The sequence below is a fragment of the Sebastes umbrosus genome, chromosome 23, assembly GCF_015220745.1.
Source record: "Sebastes umbrosus isolate fSebUmb1 chromosome 23, fSebUmb1.pri, whole genome shotgun sequence".
Classification (NCBI taxonomy): Eukaryota; Metazoa; Chordata; class Actinopteri; order Perciformes; family Sebastidae; genus Sebastes; species Sebastes umbrosus.
This window is the reverse complement of record NC_051291.1, coordinates 839259-861552: the sequence shown is the minus strand read 5'-3', so window position 1 is coordinate 861552 and position 22294 is coordinate 839259. Positions and strand designations below refer to the sequence as shown.

Below are 22294 nucleotides of genomic sequence, written 5' to 3'. Positions count from 1 at the left end.
TCCTCCTCCCGGCCCTCGCTCCTTTAACTCCTCCTCCTTTAACTCCTCCTCCGGCCCTCGCTCCTTTAATTCCTCGCTCCTTTAACTCCTCCTACTTTAACTCCTCCTCCCGGCCCTCGATGCTTTAACTCCTCCTCCCGCCCTCGCTCCTTTAACTCCTCCTCCTCCTTTAACTCCTCCTCCTCCTCCTCCCGGCCCTCGCTCCTTTAACTCCTCCTCCTTTAACTCCTCCCGGCCCTCGCTCCTATAACTCCTCCTTCTAACAAGACATTTCTGATTCTTACAAACAGTCCCTTTAATGTTTGTTTTGTCGTTGACATATGACCAGTAAATAGTGTATGGATCAATAATCTAGTAATATCCACAGGCCTAACAAATGTGATGACACAAACTGTTGAGGCAGGAATAAACTTTAGTTGCCCTTTCCAGCAGAGCGACACCAGGGGCATTATGGGAAATGTAGTTTTTCTGACGAAGTGCCATTTGGCTCTCTAAAACACCCCCCCCCCCCCAAACTGTTTTAAATATGTTATTTCTTCCAGGATATGAACTAAGAAGTAATTTGCCAGTATTAGAGTAATAAATACCACTTTAAAATATCCGGTATAGCACTGGTAAAATAGTAATAGTATTAGGACTGTAGTTTTTTTCCTCACTTGTGCCTGCAGCAGATACTAAAAGAAATAAACAATAAAAGATATGTTTTCACAGCAGAAATTAATTTGTGAGTGTCACTGCTGTGATTCTGTGAAATGGGGAAAGAAGAGCTAATCCAGTTTCTGGCTAAATGACAGCAAAGGAATCAGAGCTGGTGAACAAGATGAGTCACATCTGGAGGGAAGAAGAAAAAAGAAAAAGGTGGGAGAGGAGAAAAGTGGGATTGTTGGTGAGGGTGAGTCTCAGTCCTCAGAGGTTTCACCATTAGCACCAGGAATGAGACTGACCAGCATCACCAGCTTCTTTCTCTGGTAAGTAAACTACATTTCTGACCTTATAAATGAGCTTTAATTTGTGCTGCATGACTGATAACTTAACCTACACAGGGACACACCTCCTTCATTTATCTCTGTCTTCTGCAGTGCATGCTCGCTAAGATAATGCATGTATAAATCTATTGTATAGGCCTATTATTAAATATGTTTCATACATTTGTTTTGTGTTATTTATGCGACCCTGTTGTATTTGTTGTATAAGAGAACTTTTTGTCCTGATGCTACACTGAAAAAAATATCTATCTTTAAAAAAACGTGTTCATTTAACTTTAATAATAAGAGGTGGAAAATCTGTAAATGCATGATGCATTACACAGTTTTTTCTTTTCTTTAGTGGAATTTTTATTTATTTGTTGTTTTTTTTTATATACGATAGTAGGACTTTAGTGAAGTGATTTACCTCATTTCAAACATTTCTTTACTAGAAAATCCCCCCATTTAACTTTATTGCAAATCAATGAAAAAGTTACAGATCTTTTCTCTTGCGAGTACATTGTAGTCCTGGAAAAGTTAACTGCTTTTTCCCAGGTTAGGAATTTTTTACAGTGTGATGACTTAAGGGGTCTGGTTTGGAACACACACACACACACACACACGACGTTTTGTCTGAACTTCTATCGGATACAAGGTTCCTATTTTTTCCTGCCACTCATATTGAGAGGAACGGCTGATTAGTTTAGATAAAATGAGCCGAGAAAACCAGGTCAGTTGTCCTGGATGTAAATGAAAATATTAACTTTATTACTGACACTTTCAGCACAGGCATTGACGCTCACAGTTATATGTAATAGAGTTCACTAGTGAAACAAAAAATATAACAGCCAGCTCACTAATGGTTCAAATAAAACAGGAACACACAGCACAAAGAGACAACTATGGAAACTCTGGGACATATGAACCGTCACTACAATATTTCAGTAAGAAGCCTCGTTTTGATCCGCTCCATTTGAGTGTTTGTTTTTTTTTTGTTTATTTATTTTTAATCTAGCTCAATTGAAAAAAATGAGAGAAAGTAGACCTACAGACCTGGTGCATTAAAGCACAATTAGGACCAAGAGAGTAAAAAGCATCCTGTGCTCCTCTCACATCTTACTTCTACTACCTGTTTGGATTATTCTGTTCAGTATCGTGGAATAAAACAATGGACTAATGTTACACTACAGCAGGCTGAGCAGGGACAACAACTGGTGAGAAACATCCACATTTAGTCTTTATTAACTTAAATTATAGTTATGAAGAAATCAGTCAGACTGTTAGATTAATGTGTTGTTTAACTTCCTGTTTATCTCGGCACCCGTGTGTGTGCTCATTTTGACCCTGGCAGTGGCAAGACGCAGGGCGTGCCTGAGGAGTTATCTGTAGCCTCCAGAATCTCCTCATTTCACTACTAAGGAGTTATCTGTAGCCTCCAGTACCTCCTCATTTCACTACTAAGGAGTTATCTGTAGCCTCCAGTACCTCCTCATTTCACTACTAAGGAGTTATCTGTAGCCTCCAGTACCTCCTCATTTCACTACTAAGGAGTTATCTGTAGCCTCCAGTACCTCCTCATTTCACTACAGAAACCATAATAAGGTGGCAGTTGGCTGGAGAAGATCACTAGATAACAACCTTCTTGCTCTTGGCTATATCGTATGTTATTTCCAGTAAATATCACAAATAAAACGTGTTTTCTGATAAAAAAAAAAAGTAAGTAGCATGTAACGGAAACAAGTTTGTTCTAGAGTCACAGGCTGAGAGAACAGGAAGTAACACACACAGTATACAGTATAATAAACCAGCCAGCGCTCCACCTGGTCACTTCTCTTTACCTCTCTGCTTGTTTTCTTGGCTTACAGCAGCTTTAATGAGGATTATTCAGCCAGTCATGACTTTGTGTTCACAGAAGAATCAAACTGTTGAGTTCATTCTAACATTTCTCTCCTCTACAGTCCACAGGGAGGAAACTGACTCAGACACTTTGAGAGGGAAGTAATACAATGTTGGATTAACACTCACCCTGCTTCAGTCTTCAGTCTTCAGTCTTCAGTCTTCTGCTCCGTTATCTCAAAATGGAGTCTGAAGCTGAACTGAACTGAACACTTTTACTTTCATGGTTTCCTTCCTCTGTTCTCATGAGCCTGCGTCACACCGTCAGTGCAGCTCCTCCTCTCTCCATTTACTGGAAATCAGCTGAGTTCATCTGTGTGTGTCTGAGTGTGTGTGTGTGTGTGTGTGTGTGTGTGTGTGTGCTTTTTAATGTGATGTGTTTATGAGTGTCATGACCCGGCTCATGAGCCATGACAAGAGAGGTGTACAAGTTTATTATTAAACATACAATAACCAATCAATGCATGAATGAATGAATCAGTGTGATCAGTGTGTCAGCAGATGGATGAGTGGTTGTGTGGTGAATGAAGGGTGTAAAACCTGATCTAGTAACACAGCCGAAGCAACCAAACAAGAACATGGTGGTGTAGGAATGGAGAGATCTCAGCTTCATCTTTAAATCATGTTCATAAATCTATTTAGTATAAAACTGAAGTTGTTTTTTCTGTTTCGTTTTCTTTTAAAGATTTATACAAATAAAATTCTTCTGAATATCAGGATGAAAAATTATTCTGTCTGTTGCACAATAAAAAAATCATTTCAGCCGTTTTCCTGCGTTGCAACTGTGCAACTCTTTTTCATAATCCAAACACAGATGGTAGCCAGAGATGACACATCTTATTGCTCAGTTAGTACAATGTGAAGCACAATTTTAAAATGTATTATATTATCATATGAGTTACATTTCTTTATCTTGATGTTTCTTCTGATATCATACTAAAGGTGTGAACGTTTCACTGTGTTTTACAGAAAAAGAGCAAGGACGTGCTGGATTTAGAAATACAATCACAACTTGGTAAAGTGATTAAAATGTGTTTTTATTTAGCAGCAGATGTTCAGAAGAGTCTTTGTGGAGTCTTTAAAACAGCTCTAAGTGTTGCTGATGAAGGACTTTATCAGAGAATAGTCTGCTTAGCTCTGTGACTGGAGTTTAAAGGTCAGACATGAGAGGCACAAACTGGAGCTACTGGGACTGTAACGTCTACTAGAACAGGGGTTCTCAACCTTTTGCAACTGAAGGCCCACTTGTGATTGTCAAAACATTTCCGAGGACCACCTTCCCAAATAAATGAGTAAAAAACCTAACATGTTTATACAACAGATAATAAAGTGGGCTGTAGATATGTGTTATGCCACTGTCAGCTGTAATGACCAAAATACATATTCTGCTTACCCTCAGTGAGACACTTGGGCTTGCCTCTGGGAGATGATGAGATGAAGTGGTGATGGGATGGGTGAGAGGCTGACACGCAGAGTAGCATTCAAAGTTGCTTTCAGTTTGTTCCTTGCCTTTGATTTGGTGACAGTCACAATGGAAAACCCTGACTCACATAAATAGGTGGTGGTGAAAGGCAACAGAAATTTGATTGCCCGTTTTGACAGAGAGGGATATTGACTGGCAGCCAGTATCCAGAATGAAGCAAGGTCTACTTGTGTGAGCTGAAGCTTCAGGCTGCTGTCTGCTGATAGTTCCATCAGTTCATTTTCCAACACAGTGGAGCGAGCTATGTCTTCTGAAGCAGGATCCACAGAGAAAGGGTCCAAAATCCAAAGGTTTCCATTTCGTGCATCTTCTGGGAAGTAGTCTGTAAACGTTCCTGACAACTGAGTCAAATGCTGGGTTATAACACTGGATATGTTGACATGAGGAGTGGCTTCCAAAGTTTCACTGAGGAGTGAAAACACGTCAAATCGTCCCTCCTTGACTCTTCTGTTCCACAGAATACGTTTTTTCTTGAAGCCCTCAATTTTGTCTGTGCTGTTTCTGCCTTGCATTGATATATTGAGCTGATTTAACTGGTCAGATAGATCTGATAAGTAGGCCAGTTTTGCACAAACGTTCCCATCAGTGTAATGCTCAGCAAGAGGGGAGTGCTGCTCTTCCACAAATGTGTGCACTTCTTCTCTCAGTTCAAAAAGGCGATTAAGCACATGTCCCCTTGAAAGCCACCTTACTTCACTGTGGTACAACAGATCTGCAAATGATCTGCATCAAGTCTTTCACACAAAGCAGCAAAACACCTTGAGTTGAGTGCATTTTTCTTAATATAGTTAACAGTTTTCACAGCCACGTTCATGACTTCATGCAGTTCTGGTGACATCTGCTTTGTAGCTAGACTTTCCCGATGTAAGAAACAGTGCGTCCTCTCCTGGATCTGTTTGACAACACCACGATGTCTTCCCGTCATTGATGCAGCGCCGTCTGTGCAAACACCTGTACAGTATTTCCAATCAAGACCTTTTTCGGTGAAGTAATCATCAAGGCAGCGCATTACATGATCTGCCGTTGTTCTTGTTGGAAGCTCCTTGCAAAACAATAGATCCTCGTGAAGATTACTGTCCTTGCAGTATCTTACAAAAACGAACAATAAAGCGGCATTGCTAACGTCAGTCGACTCGTGCAGCTGTATGGCAAAGTATGGGCTTGCCTTTATTCCTTCCAGAAGTTGGCATTCGATGTCATTACTCATGTCAGTAGTTCTTCTGCTCACTTCTGCAGTCTCATCTTTACTACGATGATGAGTTCACTGTCCAGAGCAGTAACAGATATTAGTTCATCTTAAAATGTGGACAGAAAACCACAGAAACATGTTGAAGTTTTAAAAAGTGAAAGTGTCCGTTAACACTAACGTTAGCTACGTTTCTTTGTTGATATCACAAAGTTAGAGAACTTATTTTAAAATGAGTTAACTCACAATACTTAAACATTGATGGAATAAATAAACTTGTTTTGTCTTCAAAAAGAAAGAAACTAGAATTCCCGCCTCACGGTTGTCTGCCCCCCCCAACCAGTCAAGTTACAGTTTACATCCACGTCTGTCCAAAATGTCATCACTTCATCATTTTATCATAATTAACATCTGTGTAAAAGTGTCATAATTAGCAGATGAATTCTTGAGTTATGGCCAAAATGTGTTTTCTGAGGACACAGTGACCTTTGACCTTTGACCACCAAACTCTAATCAGGTCATACTTGAGTCCAAGTGGACGTTTGTGAAACTTGTGTGCCGAGTTTAATTTCAAATCCAGTTTCCATCATTTTAAATCCAGTTTAACTACATCATGATGACACTTAACCTTTACAACACCAAGTCAGTCAGGAAGAAAGCATTCACAGCATCAGTTCAGTGTTCACTGCATCCATTCTGATAAACCTCCTTTGTGCTAAAACAGAGGGAACGGTGACATCTGCTGGCAGAAAGCAGCTCCAGCAGGAACAACAGAAACATGAACGGTGGTGAGAACGACCGCTTCAACACGGATTTCTGAGGGAAGAAGCTCCACGGGCGACTTTATGTGTCTGTTCAGTCATGTAACGTGAAAACTGGCAGAGTCACACATGAAACTGGAATCCTCCTGTACGGACATGATTAGTGAATATAAAATCTAGAGTACGCATGTTAATCAGTTCTGTTTGTTTATTTGACATCAAACATATTAAATATGAAGGAGCTGACTTTTGCAATATACTCACTGTTGTTTACAGTATGGTTATATAATTCACTTTTGTTTATATTACATTCATGATCCAGATGCAATGTAGTGTTATTCTGCTGTGCATTTAGCCTGCGTATAGTCTGCATAACAATTAAATTCATCTTCAATAACAACTAGGCCTCTTCTAGAAGCTGACCTGGTGGATTGTGTTTAATAACTACTTTACCTGCATTATTATCCAACTCTGATTGTCTCTTTCCTTTTTAAACTTCTAAACAGATATTATTGTGATGTGCTTTTCTATGATGTTCATTCACTTTGATGACAAGGCACATTCAGGCTTTTACAGACTGTTGGAAGTGAGCAACTCATCTTTCTAACAACAGCTTTATCAGCTAATAGTAAATATCTGGGAGTTATTTATCTGATGGTTAGCATGCTGTCTGTGAACCTCTGGACCAGTGCTCTGATGAAGACAGGGTCCATGTTCCTCTTCTGCAGCTGGTTGAAAAGCATGTCCACCTGTGGCATGATCTTATGGAACAATGTCAGGAAAACACAGAAAGCCTCGTCTTCAAGCGTCCTCACAAAGCCCCCTGAGTCTCTGGGGATGTGTGATGTTGTCTGCTGCATGATGAGGTTCAGCTGATGCACACAGCAAAATAAGGCATATTTAAAGCCAACAGAGGGCGCTGCATGCATACACAACATTTCTTTTTCTATCATCTGCTCCCTGGTTTAACATGCATTAATCATCCTCACCAGTCAGCTTTCTTCAGACTGTCCACGTTGGCTCCTTCCTGCAGCAGGTAGCTAACACAGGCCTGGTGGCTCATGGAAGCAGCTTCGTGCAGAGGCCTCTTGTAGTCGTTGTTGTGCAGCTCCACATCCATGCACACCTGCTTTATGAGATACTGCAGCATGTCCAGGTGTCCTCTCCTGGCAGCATAGTGCAGCAGGGTGTCCCCAGACCGACCAAAGTGTCTCCTGCTGACAGACTGAACCTCAGAGGTGCTGATCAGTCTCTGCAGAGAGTCAACCTGTCCATCCTGAGTGAGCTTCACCAGCTGCTTTAAAGTGTTCTCATCCATGCTGGTTAGAGGTCAAAGGTTAAAGGTTAAAGGCTGCAGCATCAACTACAAAAAGTCACTTTCTGGTCAAAATGACAGAAAATAGTCAAGCTGGCCTTCCTGAAGACATGCTGCAGAGAAGAGAAGAGTTCACTGTTGGTTATCTTCTTCTTCTTCTTTGAGCTTTATTGGCGGTTGGCAAACAACGATTTGGTGCATTACCATCACCTACTGGACTGGAGTGTGGAGCAGTAGATTGGCAGGAAAAAATAAATAAAAAAGTAAATCAAATTAAATAAATAATTACTAATAATTACTATATCCCAAAAAAATAAAGAAAAGAAAAAGAAAACAAACAACCTCATATTTTTCCAATCATATTAATTTGTCTAAGATACTGGAATAATGTTCTATAACACTCATTTAGTGAGTTCTTTTGTAGAATATGTAATGGAAATTCTGTCAATATTCCGAGATGAGTCCTAATGAACGTTGAAATAAGGATCTCAAACAGATGAAATGTCTTTGTTGTATTTTATTCTTGCAAGAAGAGGCACTGGTTATACAGAGTCACACAAAGTCTGCAGAAGAGTGCACTGCAGGAGATTATTACAATGTGATTATATAGAAATCTACAACAGGGACTGTGAGAAAAGGAGTTGTTTTACTCAGACAGTGTCCCAGTAAAAGTCAACACTCAGTACTTTCCCACTACATGAGACGAAGAGCACACAGACAGGAACTCTCCACTGTTGCATAAAGAGACATCATTACATACAATGTCATTTTCCATTACAAATATCTATTAAATCAAAGTGTACTTTAATCTCTTTGAGGCCTTCTTTCTTCCTCATATCTCCCACAATGCAACATGACATGCTCCACCGTTTCCTCTTGTCCACAGTAATCACATCTACCTGTGTCATGTTTACCTGTCAGTCAGTTATCATGTCATATGCAGACGCTCTTCCTGAGGGCTCGGTTTTAATAGGGTAACTTTATTAACTTATTTAGAAATATGTGGAAGTAAACAGCAAAACTCCATCGTTCCACAGGGTGGAGCTGCGACACAAAGCAGAGCAGAGAGATCTATTTAAATGTGTTCATCTACAGTTATGTTGTCATGAACTGAACTATTCTGCAGAGGCACTTTGGGTTCAGAATATATGAATGAATAAAAAAAAAGACAAAATCAGATGCAGGTCCAGGTGGTGAACCTCTGTGGATCATCAGGACACGGCTGATCCTCTCAACACATCCACTTTCTGATCACTCACTCTCACAGAGACCACGGCCCCTCCCATCTGATGAGAGAAGAAGAGAACAGAAGTCATGAATCAGTGTTTACAGAGACTCCCTTCATCAGCTGTCAGTCACTGATGCAGCACACAGTTCATTTATAAAACTATCATTAGCAGAACCAACCTCCATATCTCCGCTCACTACTCAATATCTCCAACAGGAACCGCAATTTATCTTCTAGCTAATTCATCAGTGTGGTCGTTCCTAAAGTCTGCACCTCCTCTGGTCCTCACTCATTCCAGTGTGCTGCTCCTAGTGACTGGAACGAGTTAATAAAGACACTAAACCTCCACACCCTCATCCCCTTACCCTCCTTTAATAGCTCTATGGGCAGACCACATCATGGTTACTAAATGTAACCACGGTTCTATGAAATAAGAGCCAGTGATCTGAGGCTTCAGTCAGACTGATCTCAGAGCTGTGACAGAGATGAACTGATCAATGAGAGAACAAAGACTTTCTGATCAGATCTGATGGTACGACAGTTTGATGGATGAGGACCACTGTCTCTATACATGTTGTGATGCTGTCAGCTGTAATCCAGCTTTATTTCCTGGAGACATGAACACAACAACAACATCTTCTTCACATCAACTCTAACACATGATCACAACAAGCTTCTGGCTGATCTGATTGGCTGACTGTTCTCTCTCTCTCTGTGTGTCACCGTTCTCCTCTCACAGCTTAACGGAGGAAACACATCACAACAATACTGCTGAAACCAGCATGGACCGACTCCGACCCTCTACTGACCTCAGAGTCTCCAGTCTACAGTGTGGACTCTCCACAAGATCAGACAGCAGCTTCACATCTGAATCCTTCAAGTCATTCCTTCTCAGATCCAGCTCTCTCAGATGGGAGGGGTTGGACTTCAGAGCTGAGGCCAGAGAAGCACAGCTGATCTCTGACAAACTGCACCAACTCAATCTGAATAAAGAATAAATGATGAAGATAAAAATCACTTTATAATCCAATCAGATGTGTTCATCATCCAAATGTCACATCAACATTCATACACCTGTTCATGTCAACACACATCAATAACATGCTGCTGATCTCTGTGTTCATCTATGTGTGTGTGCTGAAGGATCAATATCAATGATCAGACATTATTTGTGGAACACGTTGAAACAAACAGAAACCAGAGAAATATTTCTACTTCATGAAGTAAACTTGATCAATTTAGAACCAATATTAGTTCAGAGGATCTTCTGTATCCAGATGTGACCATTTACCAACAATGATAAACATTCATTTACTTTAACAACTAACAGAGGACATTTTCTACACTTTCTTTAAGAAACACAAGTCTTTAGTGACTGCAGACTGAATTTAGTTCAAGAAACATGAAAATATAAAGAAAAGGACATTAACAACTTTATGGATGTAAGTTATGTTTGTACATAAATCAGGTTGAATTGTTAATTCAAGATATAAGATATCTAACAGTAACAGAGAGTCAGTGAACTGACCTCAGAGTCTCCAGTCTACAGTGTGGACTCTCCAGAAAACCACACAGGAGCTTCACATCTGAATCCTTCAGGTCGTTTCCACTCAGATGCAGCTCTCTCAGATGGGAGGGGTTGGACTTCAGAGCTGAGGTCAGAGAATCAAAGCCGATATCTGACAAACTGCAGCCATACAATCTGAATAAAGAATAAATGATCAAGATAAAAATCACTTTATAATCCAGTCAGATGTGTTCAGGTTTTAAATGTGTAGCTCAACATCACTATGTCCTAATCAATGATCTTTTCCCTAAAATGAGTAGAGTGACTTTGTCATTGTGTTATTGTGGATCATCTTAATGTCAGCCTTCTACAGACATCATCCAGATGTCACCACCACATTCATAAAGCTGTTCATGTCAACACACATCAATAACATGCTGCTGATCTCTGTCAAGTCTGGAATTAGAGGATCAATATCAAATCAGACTTGTTGGACTTCATTACTTCATTTATTACATGGCCTTCTTCTCACTGTATCTGGGAGCTTAGCAGGTTTATGTCATTTACAGGAAAGGTCCACATTTGTTCAAGTGTGTCTATAAACAACAGCCACATGTCATATGTACATTAAAAGAGTTATTGGTGGCAGTAATCATTCCTCCTGTGAAGTGGTCCCTTCATAACACAACTACACTGTAAGAAATGACTTCAGAAGTTCAACTGAAACTAATATGAAGATTCAGCAGTCTGAGTCCGACAAATCAAGTGAGTGTTTACTAGGGCTGGATCGATTGAACTATCTCCTGATTCAATATGAATTGTGATTTTTAAGGATTGTGATTCGATATTACAATTTCTTGCGATTTGTTAACTTTTTTTAACACTAGACCATGGGAAAAAGTTGAATCATACACTTCTAGGGACTTTTAATTCGGAAAATATCTAAATGAATCCAGTAAAACTGTTTGATTTTCAGCATGTATGTAGTCAGAGATGTCCTGAAGTCAAATATATCAGTCATTGTCAGGAAGTATTTATTACATTTTTTCCAGCAAAACCCAAAAATCAAAGGCTAAATACATTTAACATAAATATCAGTATCTGGGTGCTCTACAGTTGTAGCGTCGGCCCATTTGACCACGGAGATGAGAGTGACGGCCGGCTCGACCGCCACGTTACCGCCATACGATAACGTTTCCTGTCCGTGACAGAGTTAGCATGCAGCTTTAGCCGCGATGTCTAGCTCTGCTTTTCCTGTCAATGTGTGAAACCCAAAGTGTTTCCATCCTTTACTGGATGTGTAGTGTTTACCACGCTGGATTTAACATGTGAGGGTGCAGGTCGTATCCACGCTGACCCTCCAACGGTTTATACTTTCTCGTTTCGGCTCGCTGTGGTTTGTTTTGGTTGGAACAGATATGAAGTCACGTTACTCAGACTACAACAATAAAAGCGGTGACTTCCTTCTACCTCCACATAGACTCAAATGGAGCAAATATATCGATTCTGGCATTAAAAAAATCTATTTCTAAATCGTGAAGAAAAAATTGCGACACAAAGATGAATTGATTTTTTTTCCCGCCCCTAGTGTTTACCAAAGTTACAGACTGTTTAGTACCAAATTCCCTCTTTGAGTTACTAATCCTCCTGCAGCTCAACAAGGAAACGGTCAAACACAACATACTGACTGGATACATACTAAGGCTGGGCAATATATCCATATTATATCGATATCGTGATATGAGATGAGATATCATCTTAGATTTTGGATATAGTTTTATCGTGATATGGCATCAGTGTCGTCTTTTCCTGGTTTTAAAGGCTACATTTCAATAAAGTGATGTAATTATCTGAACTTACCAGACTGTTCTAGCTGTTCTATTATTTGTCATTTACACTTCGTCATGAGATCCACATTACTGATGATTATTTATCAAAAATCTCATGGTGTAAATAATTTGTGAAAGCACCAATGGTCAATCCTACAATATCGTTGCAATATCGATATCGAAGAATTTGGTAAAAAATATTGTGATATTTGATTTTGTCCAAGTCACCCAGCCCTAATACGTCTAACTCAGACTGCTGAAGCCTCCGATTAGTTTAAGATCAACTTTACAGGTCATTTTACACAGAACAAGACGGTGGATTTAGTCCTCATCTCGTAACACTCAGGTTAAACGGGGATTGCTTCACAGACAGACATGCTGACATGAAAACAGAGCACAGTTAGATCTGCTGTCAACAAGAACGTGGGAATAACTTAGAACCATAGAAACCTCTAATTTGACAGGACTGAGTCCTAAAACCCAGAAATGAGTCAGCATTTTAGCACTTCCTGTTCCCTCGTCTGGAGGTCAATGGGTTTTTAGTTAGATGTCTGAAATAAGGTTTGTGGTTAAAGGTCCAGTGTGTAGGATCTGGCGGTATCTAGTGGTGACATAAGGAGATTGCAACCAACTGAAGCTTCTGCTGTGTGCGTAGAGAGTTTGTGTACAAACTACATAAACTACAGTCAGTGAACTGACCTCAGAGTCTCCAGTCTACAGTTTGGACTCTCCAGTCCAGCAGAAAGCAGCTTCAGTCCTGAACCCTTCAGGTTGTTGTTGCCACTCAGGTCCAGCTCTCTCAGATGGGAGGGGTTGGACTTCAGAGCTGAGGCCACAACTTCATAGTGAGTATCTGAGAGTCCACAGTAAGAAAATCTGTCATAACACAAAAATGACAAAATATGTTATTATGAAAGAGGACAGTTTATATTTACTTCATGCATTTGATGACTAAACAGTTTGATATATACTTCTCTGATTAACATTTGCTCCTCACATCAGTGGTTCAGCTAATCTTATCTCACTGTTTGACATGAAACAATAATTCTCATCACTCTCTCTCAAACCTGCAGACTTTTAATCTTTGTTTTTCTTTAATCTTGCAGATGAAGAGAGAGAACATGTAGTTACATTGAGGCTTCCCTAATGTCCAGTCTGTCAGTGTGATCTGATCCCAGGTCTGTCTCCACAAAGTTAGCATGAGGCCTTCTTGATTAGAAAAGCATTTTTAAAACTCCGTGAATAAGTAATAATAATACAGTTGATAAAGATGACCTCTCTTTGCTAACTACCTGCTGCTGTCAGGTTCACCTCCATAAATGGGAAAATTCAGTGACTGCTGCCAAACGGTAGAGAAATGAAACAAATCGTGTAATAATATTAGACCTGTACATAATCAAACATTCATATAATTAGATATTTTGATGACTGCATGGCGTTTTGTCATTAACACTCTTTTCTGATTATCAAACGTATTTAGCTCACAAACACAATTAATGAACCAATAAGGTTTCATTATTTTCAACATAATGTCATCAGAAAGATGTTATCAGTGTTTCAGCATTAAAAACACAACATTGATCTTTGGTGTGTATAAGATCTCTTAAAAGTCTGAATTCTACCATTCTGCTGTTATATATTCATCAGACCGCTGTTATTGGTGGAAGCTGTGTATTTCCATCTTTTCTGAATCTGTCCAAGCATCTCCTGAAAAACACATAATCCACCAAAGAGCTTGTGTTAAAGTGTTATTTTACCGTGTGTCTCTGTAACGTGTTAAAGTATTATTTTACCGTGTGTCTCTGTAACGTGTTAAAGTATTATTTTACCGTGTGTCTCTGTAACGTGTTAAAGTATTATTTTACCGTGTGTCTCTGTAACGTGTTAAAGTATTATTTTACCGTGTGTCTCTGTAACATGTTAAAGTATTATTTTACCGTGTGTCTCTGTAACGTGTTAAAGTGTTATTTTACCGTGTGTCTCTGTAACATGTTAAAGTGTTATTTCACCGTGTGTCTCTGTAACGTGTTAAAGTATTATTTTACCGTGTGTCTCTGTAATGTGTTAAAGTATTATTTTACCGTGTGTCTCTGTAACGTGTTAAAGTATTATTTTACCGTGTGTCTCTGTAACGTGTTAAAGTGTTATTTTACCGTGTGTCTCTGTAATGTGTTAAAGTGTTATTTTACTTTCTACAGTTACTGTGGTGTCTTCCTGATTTTAGCAGCTTTTCTTTCATCAACTTCTCAGAACTTAATCTGAATTTATTATTGTTTTCTAGGTTTTTGTTTTGGATGGCAGGTGTGTTGTTCAGGACCCAACGAAGCACAATGTCGAGTGTGAAGTTGTTTGTACGAGCGGTTCTGGAGAAAGCTGCAAGCATTCGGTCCGTTCTGAACAGACATGCTCTGAACGGACACTGCACCGTCTGGATTAAATCAGAAGAAGCAGAAACCAGAAATTGACTCGCACCCCCGCCTCGTCCTCCTCGCCGCCGGGAGGCTGCTTCGCCGGGAGTAGAGTGTGCGGCAGCTCCAGGAGACGTACCCCCAGTTAGCAGTTAGCTCATATTCAGCCAGTGCAAACCCCAGCACCAGGACTCTGATCCCAGGACCGCCCCGACTCCCCGCCGGACCAGCAAACGTTCTGTTGCTGCCGTTACACCGGTTAGACCCAGCGCTCCACCAGACAGCTGATCTTTGTTTGTTTGTATTTGTTTTACCAGGTTCACATGTCGTCTCCATCACCCAGATAGATAAATAAGAAAAAACTGTAAAATGTAACAATTATTAGAAATAAATAGAATAAGTGTTCATTAACTTGACAGCTAGAAACAAAACCTACTGAAACATTTTGAACTCAACATTTGAAACAGCTCAAGAACATCTGTGACAAAATACAACTGACATATTTATGTAATAAACACGTGGAACACTTATAAGAATATTATATTTAAGAATAATTTATAGTGTGTATATTTTAAGAACTAAACTACTAATCTACACTGATCTATAAAGTTAATCACATCTGGACTTACACAGCTTTTCTGCAGTTCCTCACAGCTGGAATCAGTCTCTTTCGTCCCCATTGTGTTGTCTTGTACTTCTTCAGGTTCAACTCATCCAGAACCTCCTCTGACATCTGCAGCATGTAGGCCAGAGCTGAGCAGTGGATCACAGAGAGGTTCTTCTCTGATCTGTTCTCTGACTTCAGGAACTCTTGGATCTCCTGATGTACCGAGTGGTCGTTCATCTCCGTCAGACAGTGGAAGATGTTGATGCTTCTGTCAGGAGAGGTTTTAACTCTGTTCATCTCCTTCAGGTTGTTGATGATTCTCTGGATGATTTCTGGACTGCTCTTTGTCTGACCCAGCAGACCTCCTAAGAGCTTCTGGTTGGACTCCAGAGAGAGGCCATGAAGGAAGCGAACAAACAGGTCCAGGTGGCCATTTTTACTTGCAAGGGATTTCTCCATGGCTCTCTTCAGGAAGTCATCCAGGGTTGAATGAACATATGTTTTTCCCAGGAAGTCCTTCAGTACCTCTGTGTTCCTGTTTGTGTAACAGTGGATCATGTATACTGCAGCCAGAAACTCCTGAATGCTCAGGTGAACAAAGCAGTAGACTGTTTTCTGGAAGATCACACTCTCTCTTTTGAAGATCTCTGTACAAACTCCTGAGTACACCGAGGCCTCTGTGACATCCAGACCACACCGCTCCAGGTCTTCTTGGTAGAACATGATGTTTCCTTTCTTCAGATGTTCAAACGCCAGCCTCCCCAGCTTCAGAAGAACTTCCCTGTCAGCCTCCGTCAGCTCCTGTGGACTCGTCTCATGTCCCTTACCGTACTTCTGCTTCTTCCTCTTTGTCTGAACAAACAGGAAGTGTGAGTACATGTCAGTCAGGGTCTTGGGCAGCTCTCCTCTCTGGTCTGTAGTCAACATGTGGTCCAGAACTGTAGCAGTGATCCAGCAGAAGACTGGGATTAGACACATGATGTGGAGGCTCCTGGATGTCTTGATGTGTGAGATGATTCTGCTGGACAGCTCTTCATCACTGACTCTCCTCCTGAAGTACTCCTCCTTCTGGGCGTCAGTGAAGCCTCGTACTTCTGTTACCCTGTCAACACATGCAGGAGGGATCCGATTGGCTGCTGCAGGTCGGGAAGTTATCCAGACGAGAGCTGAGGGAAGCAGATTCCCCTGGATGAGGTTTGTCAACAGCACATTGACTGATGACTTCTGGGTGACATCAGACACAACCTTCTTGTTCTTGAAGTCCAGTGAAAGTCTGCTTTCATCCAGGCCGTCAAAGATGAACAGAACTTTACAGACAGCGAGCTTCTCTGCTGTGACCTTCTGTAATGTTGGATGGAAATCATGGAGCAGCATGAGAAGACTGTACTGCTCATCTCTGATCAAGTTCAGCTCCCTGAACGAAAGCAGAACCACCAGACTGACATCTTGGTTCTCCAAGCCCTCTGCCCAGTCCAGAGTGAACTTCTGCACTGAGAAGGTTTTTCCAACGCCAGCGACGCCGTTCGTCAGAACGACTCTGATGTGTCCCTGTTGGTCAGGTAAGGCTTTAAAGATGTCCTGGTACTTGATTGGAGCGTCATGGAGGGTCTTCTTCTTGGAAGCTGTCTCAAGCTGCCTCACCTCATGTTGGGTATTAACCTCTTCACTCTGTCCCTCTGTGATGTAGAGCTCAGTGTAGATCCTGTTGAGGAGGGTTCCACTTCCTGTTTCATCAGTTCCTTCAGTCACACGTTCACATCTCCTCCTCAGACTGATCTTATGTTCATCTACAACCTCCTGCAGACCTCTATTCAGACTGATCTTATGTTCATCTACAACCTCCTGCAGACCTCTATCTGCTGAAAGAGAGAGACAAAGTTTAAGACAAAACAAAGAAACTCATTATTTCTAATGCCAATATGAAAATAATCAATATAAGAACATATAAAGAAGTAAAGGTTATAAAGTCATCTTCCCTTCTTGAAGTCAAAACTAACGTCAACGTGATTTCTATATTTATTTTTAATAGTGTTTCAACGTGTCGCTCTGCAGGACCAGACGTGTGTTTGTAAGTCAGAGAAGGAGACTGTAGCAGGAAAGATAATGTTGTTCAAAGTCTGTGGCTCCTGTTCAGTTCAGTTCAGTTCAATTTATGTTTATATAGCATCAAATCATAACAGAAGTTATCTTAAGATGCTTTTCATATAGAGCAGGTTTAGACCGTACTCTATCATTTAGAGACCCAACAAGAGATCCTCCATGAGCATGTATTGTTATACGACAATGACAAGAAGATAACTCCCCTTTCATCAGTGTGTCTGTCTGTCTGGGATAGAACAGTGATGTTGTTGCTTTACAGAGATTAATAGTTCTCCATCTTCATCTATGCAGATGGAGAACAAACATCATTCTGATTGGTTGATGCAAAGACGGAGTGCTATCATAAAAACAAAACATACAAATATAACATTATTTCTTCTGGGTTCAGATTTTCTCTCAAAGGAGAACAAAGTACAAGTGATGCAGAGCAGATATGTATGATGGAGAAGATCTGAAACAGTTGTCACAACAATAGTCAGTGTATTAAAACAACAAGTTTACAGACATGAAGACATCAGCAGTCACATCTACAGTCTTACTTTGGACAGTGCTGGTCTGACTCGTCTGCAGTCGAGGTCTTTTTCTGAATATGGACATCAGCTCCTCCACAGAAGCATGACTCCTCTTCTTCTCTCTGTGGAGACATTACTTTATTACTAAAATCATGTGTTGATTGTTGGTGAAGAATATCCAGACTTGTCCGACACTGAAGCTCAGATGGTCACAGAGAAGAGTTAAAGTGTTGGTAGTGAATTCAGCATTCAGTCTGTGATGAAAATGTTCCTTTATTTCAACTCTCCTGCTTTAATAAACAAGAATTAGCTGCTTTTCCTGTCTGACTGTCTTATTAAACATTTAGTGATCTGGCTGAAGTTTCTTTATTAAAGAGGAACAACGGACATTTATAAAACATTTATATTAATCTATTCTAACAAGGAACACCAGAGTTACATGCTGTGTGTCTCAGACTGCTGGTCTACCTCAATATTTAGACCACTTCTTACCTCAGTTCAAACCTAACTAACTCAAACTAAACTACCCAAAGTGACTGTGAATCAGTAAAGGACATAATCAGCTCTCTTTGGTCTCTTTTAAATCATTGATATTATTCTGGAGGCTATATAACATGATGGGAGGAAAAAGAACTGCAACTTGCTCATGGACCTCATACTGCGAGGGCACGCCGGGAAACCACAAGGTGGCAGCGTCACATGTCTCTCCTCTACAGTCCACAGGGAGGAAACGGACTCAGACACTTTGGCAGTAAAGTAATAAAATGTTGGATTAACACTCACCCTGCCTCAGTCTACAGTCTTCATCCTTCTGCTCTGTTATTCATTTACAGGAAACCTTTGACCTTTGAGTTTATCTATGAGGGCGTGTGTATCACACAAATCAGCTTTATAACACGGAGTGTTCATGAGAATCTCTTTTAGCTTGAACAGGTTGAATTAAAATGAGTTTTGGTCAAATGTATCTCATTTTAATGTTTAAATCAATGTGATTAAATACTAATGTGCTTTTTTCAGACTTATATGACTAAGACTCTTCTCAACATCTGAAAGAAAAAAACTATTGTCTGTTGCATATAATAAATAATTTAAGCCATTTTCCTGAGTTGCTCTTTTTCATAATCCAAACATAGATGGTAGCCAGAGATGACTCTTCTTCTTGCTCAGTTAGTACAACATGAAGCTGCATGTTGAGGAATACAAATCTGTTAGCAGAACATTTAGTCTTCATCCTCAATGCATCATCATCATCCATCAGGTCAGCTTACAGTAGAAACAGTCTCTTACTTTGACTCTGAGGGTCCAGGTTCATTACTGAAGTTAATAGGTTTTAGGTCACATGAATCCTTGATAAACTCTCTGATGTTAAATCCATCTAACTAGCTCTAAACACACAAACTACTGCTACTGTCATTAATTAGGAGGTTTAAAAGTTTGTAGCCGTCCTATTTGATCACATTACAGCTTTTCTAGGTGACTGACATCTGTCAGATACTAAGAGGAAGATAGCACAAATGATTTATCTTTGTCTGTGTCACAAGAAGTTTGTTAAATTTTAGTTGGCAAATAAATTTCAGTAAAAACTTTAACATACAAACAAAATCAACAGAAAACATTGGCGGAGATAGCTGAAAAATGAGTGATGTAAATGAGTTAGTAGCAAGTAAATTAATTGCACATTTTAAACATTCTTTCAGAGTTTGAATAGTTGTAAATCTTTACAGTGACTTCAAGGTTCGGGCAAAAATATGAACATTTTCTTGACGTGTAAATTGTGAAATGGAGGTTCTCAGGTGTTTTGTTACAGAAATACAATCAGTAGTTTGTGGCTATAAAACCCAGACTAAGATCCATCTGAGGTTGAAACAGTATCTGCACTAATAGTTCAGCATCAGGAATATAAATCTGTTAGCAGAACATTTAGTCTCCATCCTCAATGCATCATCATCCATCAGGTCAGCTTACAGTAGAAACAGTCTCTTACTTTGACTCTGAGGGTCCAGGTTCATTACTGAAGGCTGGAGGTTGGTACATGGACCCGTCACTCTTCATAGACAGACAGCTGGGTACTGGAGACTCTGCTCTCGGTCTGGACTGAACTCTGCAAACACCAAGATGATTTTATTCACATCACATGAATCCTTGATAAACTCTCTGATGACAAAGACATTTCAGTAGCTCTAAACACACAAACTACTGCTACTGTCAATAATGTGCTTTAAAGTTTGGAGCTTCACTCCACCACGGAGTGGGGGGGCTTTAATTCTCTTTGTGTCGAGAAAAGTTTGTTAAACTTCAGTTAGTAAATACATTTTAGTAGAAATTTTAAAATAGAAACACAAAATCAACAGAAAATTGGTAGAGGAAAGAGAAAATGAGTCTATAAATGAGTTAGTAGCAGCTCTCTTACTTTGACTCTGAGGGTCCAGGCTCATTACTGAAGAACAGAGGAAGACCTTTAGACTCCTCCTCTTCCTCCATCTTCTGATCTGAAGTCAGTCTGAGAGGTCAAACAGAAACACTGACTGTGAGCATGTAACGGAAACAAGTTAGAACAAGAGACGTGGAAGACACGCACACCCTCTCTCTCTACCACATGCACACACATACACACACACACACGCACACACACACACACACACACACAGTATACAGTATAATAAAGCAGCCAGTGCTCCACCTGGTCACTTCTCTTTACCTCTCTGCTTGTTTTCTTGGCTTACAGCAGGTTTAATGAGGATTATTCAGCCAGTCATGACTTTGTGTTCACAGAAGAATCAAACTGTTGAGTTCATTCTAACATTTCTCTCCTCTACAGTCCACAGGGAGGAAACTGACTCAGACACTTTGAGAGTGAAGTAATACAATGTTGGATTAACACTCACCCTGCTTCAGTCTTCAGTCTTCAGTCTTCTGCTCCGTTATCTCAAAATGGAGTCTGAAGCTGAACTGAACTGAACACTTTCACTTTCAGGGTTTCCTCCCTCTGTTCTCATGAGCCTGCGTCACACCGTCAGTGCAGCTCCTCCTCTCTCCATTTACAGGAAATCATCTGAGTTCATCTGTGTGTGTGTGTGTGTGTGTGTGTGTGTGTGTGTGTGTGTGTGTGTGTGTGTGTGTGTGTGTGTGTGTGTGTGTGTTCACAGCCATTTAACATGATGTGTTCATAAGAATCTCTCTTGGCTTGAACAGGCTGAATTAACCCTCTGAGACCCACAATAGACCCGTTTTAGTCTTCTTTAGGAGGGTCCAGGGGGTCTTTAGGGTGTCCAGGTGGTCTTTAGGGGGGTCCAGGGGGTCTTTAGGGGGTCCAGGGGGTCTTTAGGGGGTCCAGGTGGTCTTTGGGGGGTCCAGGAGGTCTTTAGGGGGTCCAGGTGGTCTTTAGGGGGGTCCAGGAGGTCTGTAGGGGGTCCAGGTGGTCTTTAGGGGGTCCAGGGGGTCTTTAGGGGGAGATAGCAGGTCAGCAGTAGATGTCACATAGAAGTGGTGAACATCATCTGAAAGCTGAAGTACGCATGTTAATCAGTTCTGTTTGTTTATTTTACATCAAACATTATATTAAATATGAACTCCTCCTCCTGGCACTCGCTCCTTTAACTCCTCCTCCTTTAACTCCTCCTCCTTTAACTCCTCCTCCTCCGGGCCCTCGCTCCTTTAACTCCTCCTCCTTTAACTCCTCCTTCTCCCAGCCCGCGCTCCTTTAACTCCTCCTCATTTAACTCCTCCTCTTCCCGGCCCTCGCTCCTTTAACTCCTCCTCCTTTAACTCCTCCTCCTCCCAGCCCGCGCTCCTTTAACTCCTCCTCCTTTAACTCCTCCTCCTCCCAGCCCGCGCTCCTTTAACTCCTCCTCCTTTAACTCCTCCTCTACCCGGCCCTCGCTCCTTTAACTCCTCCTCCTTTCTTTAACACCTCCTCCTCCTCCCAGCCCTCGCTCCTTTAACTCCTCGCTCCTTTAACTCCTCCTCCTCCCGGCCCTCGCTCCTTTAACTCCTCCTCCTCCTCCTCCCGGCCCTTGCTCCTTTAACTCCTCCTCCTCCCGGCCCTCGATCCTTTAACTCCTCCTCCTCCCGGCCTTCGCTCCTTTAACTCCTCCTCCTCCTGGCCCTCGCTCCTTTAACTCCTGCTCCCGGCCCTTGCTCCTTTAACTCCTCCTCCTCCCGGCCCTCGCTCCTTTAACTCCTCCTCCTCCCGGCCCTCGCTCCTTTAACTCCTCCTCCTCCTCCTCCTGGCCTTCGCTCCTTTAACTCCTCCTCCTCCTGGCCCTCGCTCCTTTAACTCCTGCTCCCGGCCCTTGCTCCTTTAACTCCTCCTCCTCCTCCTCCTGGCCCTCGCTCCTTTAACTCCTGCTCCCGGCCCTTGCTCCTTTAACTCCTCCTCCTCCCAGCCCTCGATCCTTTAACTCCTCCTCCTCCCGGCCCTCGATCCTTTAACTCCTCCTCCCGGCCCTCGCTCCTTTAACTCCTCCTCCCGGCTCTCGCTCCTTTAACTTCTCCTCC

The 22294-nt window shown here is 41.2% G+C and overlaps 1 protein-coding gene across 1 annotated transcript in view; it reads right to left on the bottom strand.

Moving 5' to 3' along the window:
• The window catches only part of LOC119482581 (NACHT, LRR and PYD domains-containing protein 14-like), a gene marked incomplete at its 5' end in the record, with an annotated part of 158976 nt that extends 142012 nt beyond the window's left edge, over positions 1-16964 (bottom strand). Inside the window, 3 exons of the mRNA XM_037760253.1 lie at positions 10363-10536; positions 12870-13046; positions 15208-16964. Of these exons, the coding sequence (XP_037616181.1) occupies positions 10363-10536; positions 12870-13046; positions 15208-16964 (2108 nt within the window). The remainder of the gene's footprint in view (positions 1-10362; positions 10537-12869; positions 13047-15207) is intronic.
• Between the last annotated feature and the right edge of the window lie 5330 nt (positions 16965-22294).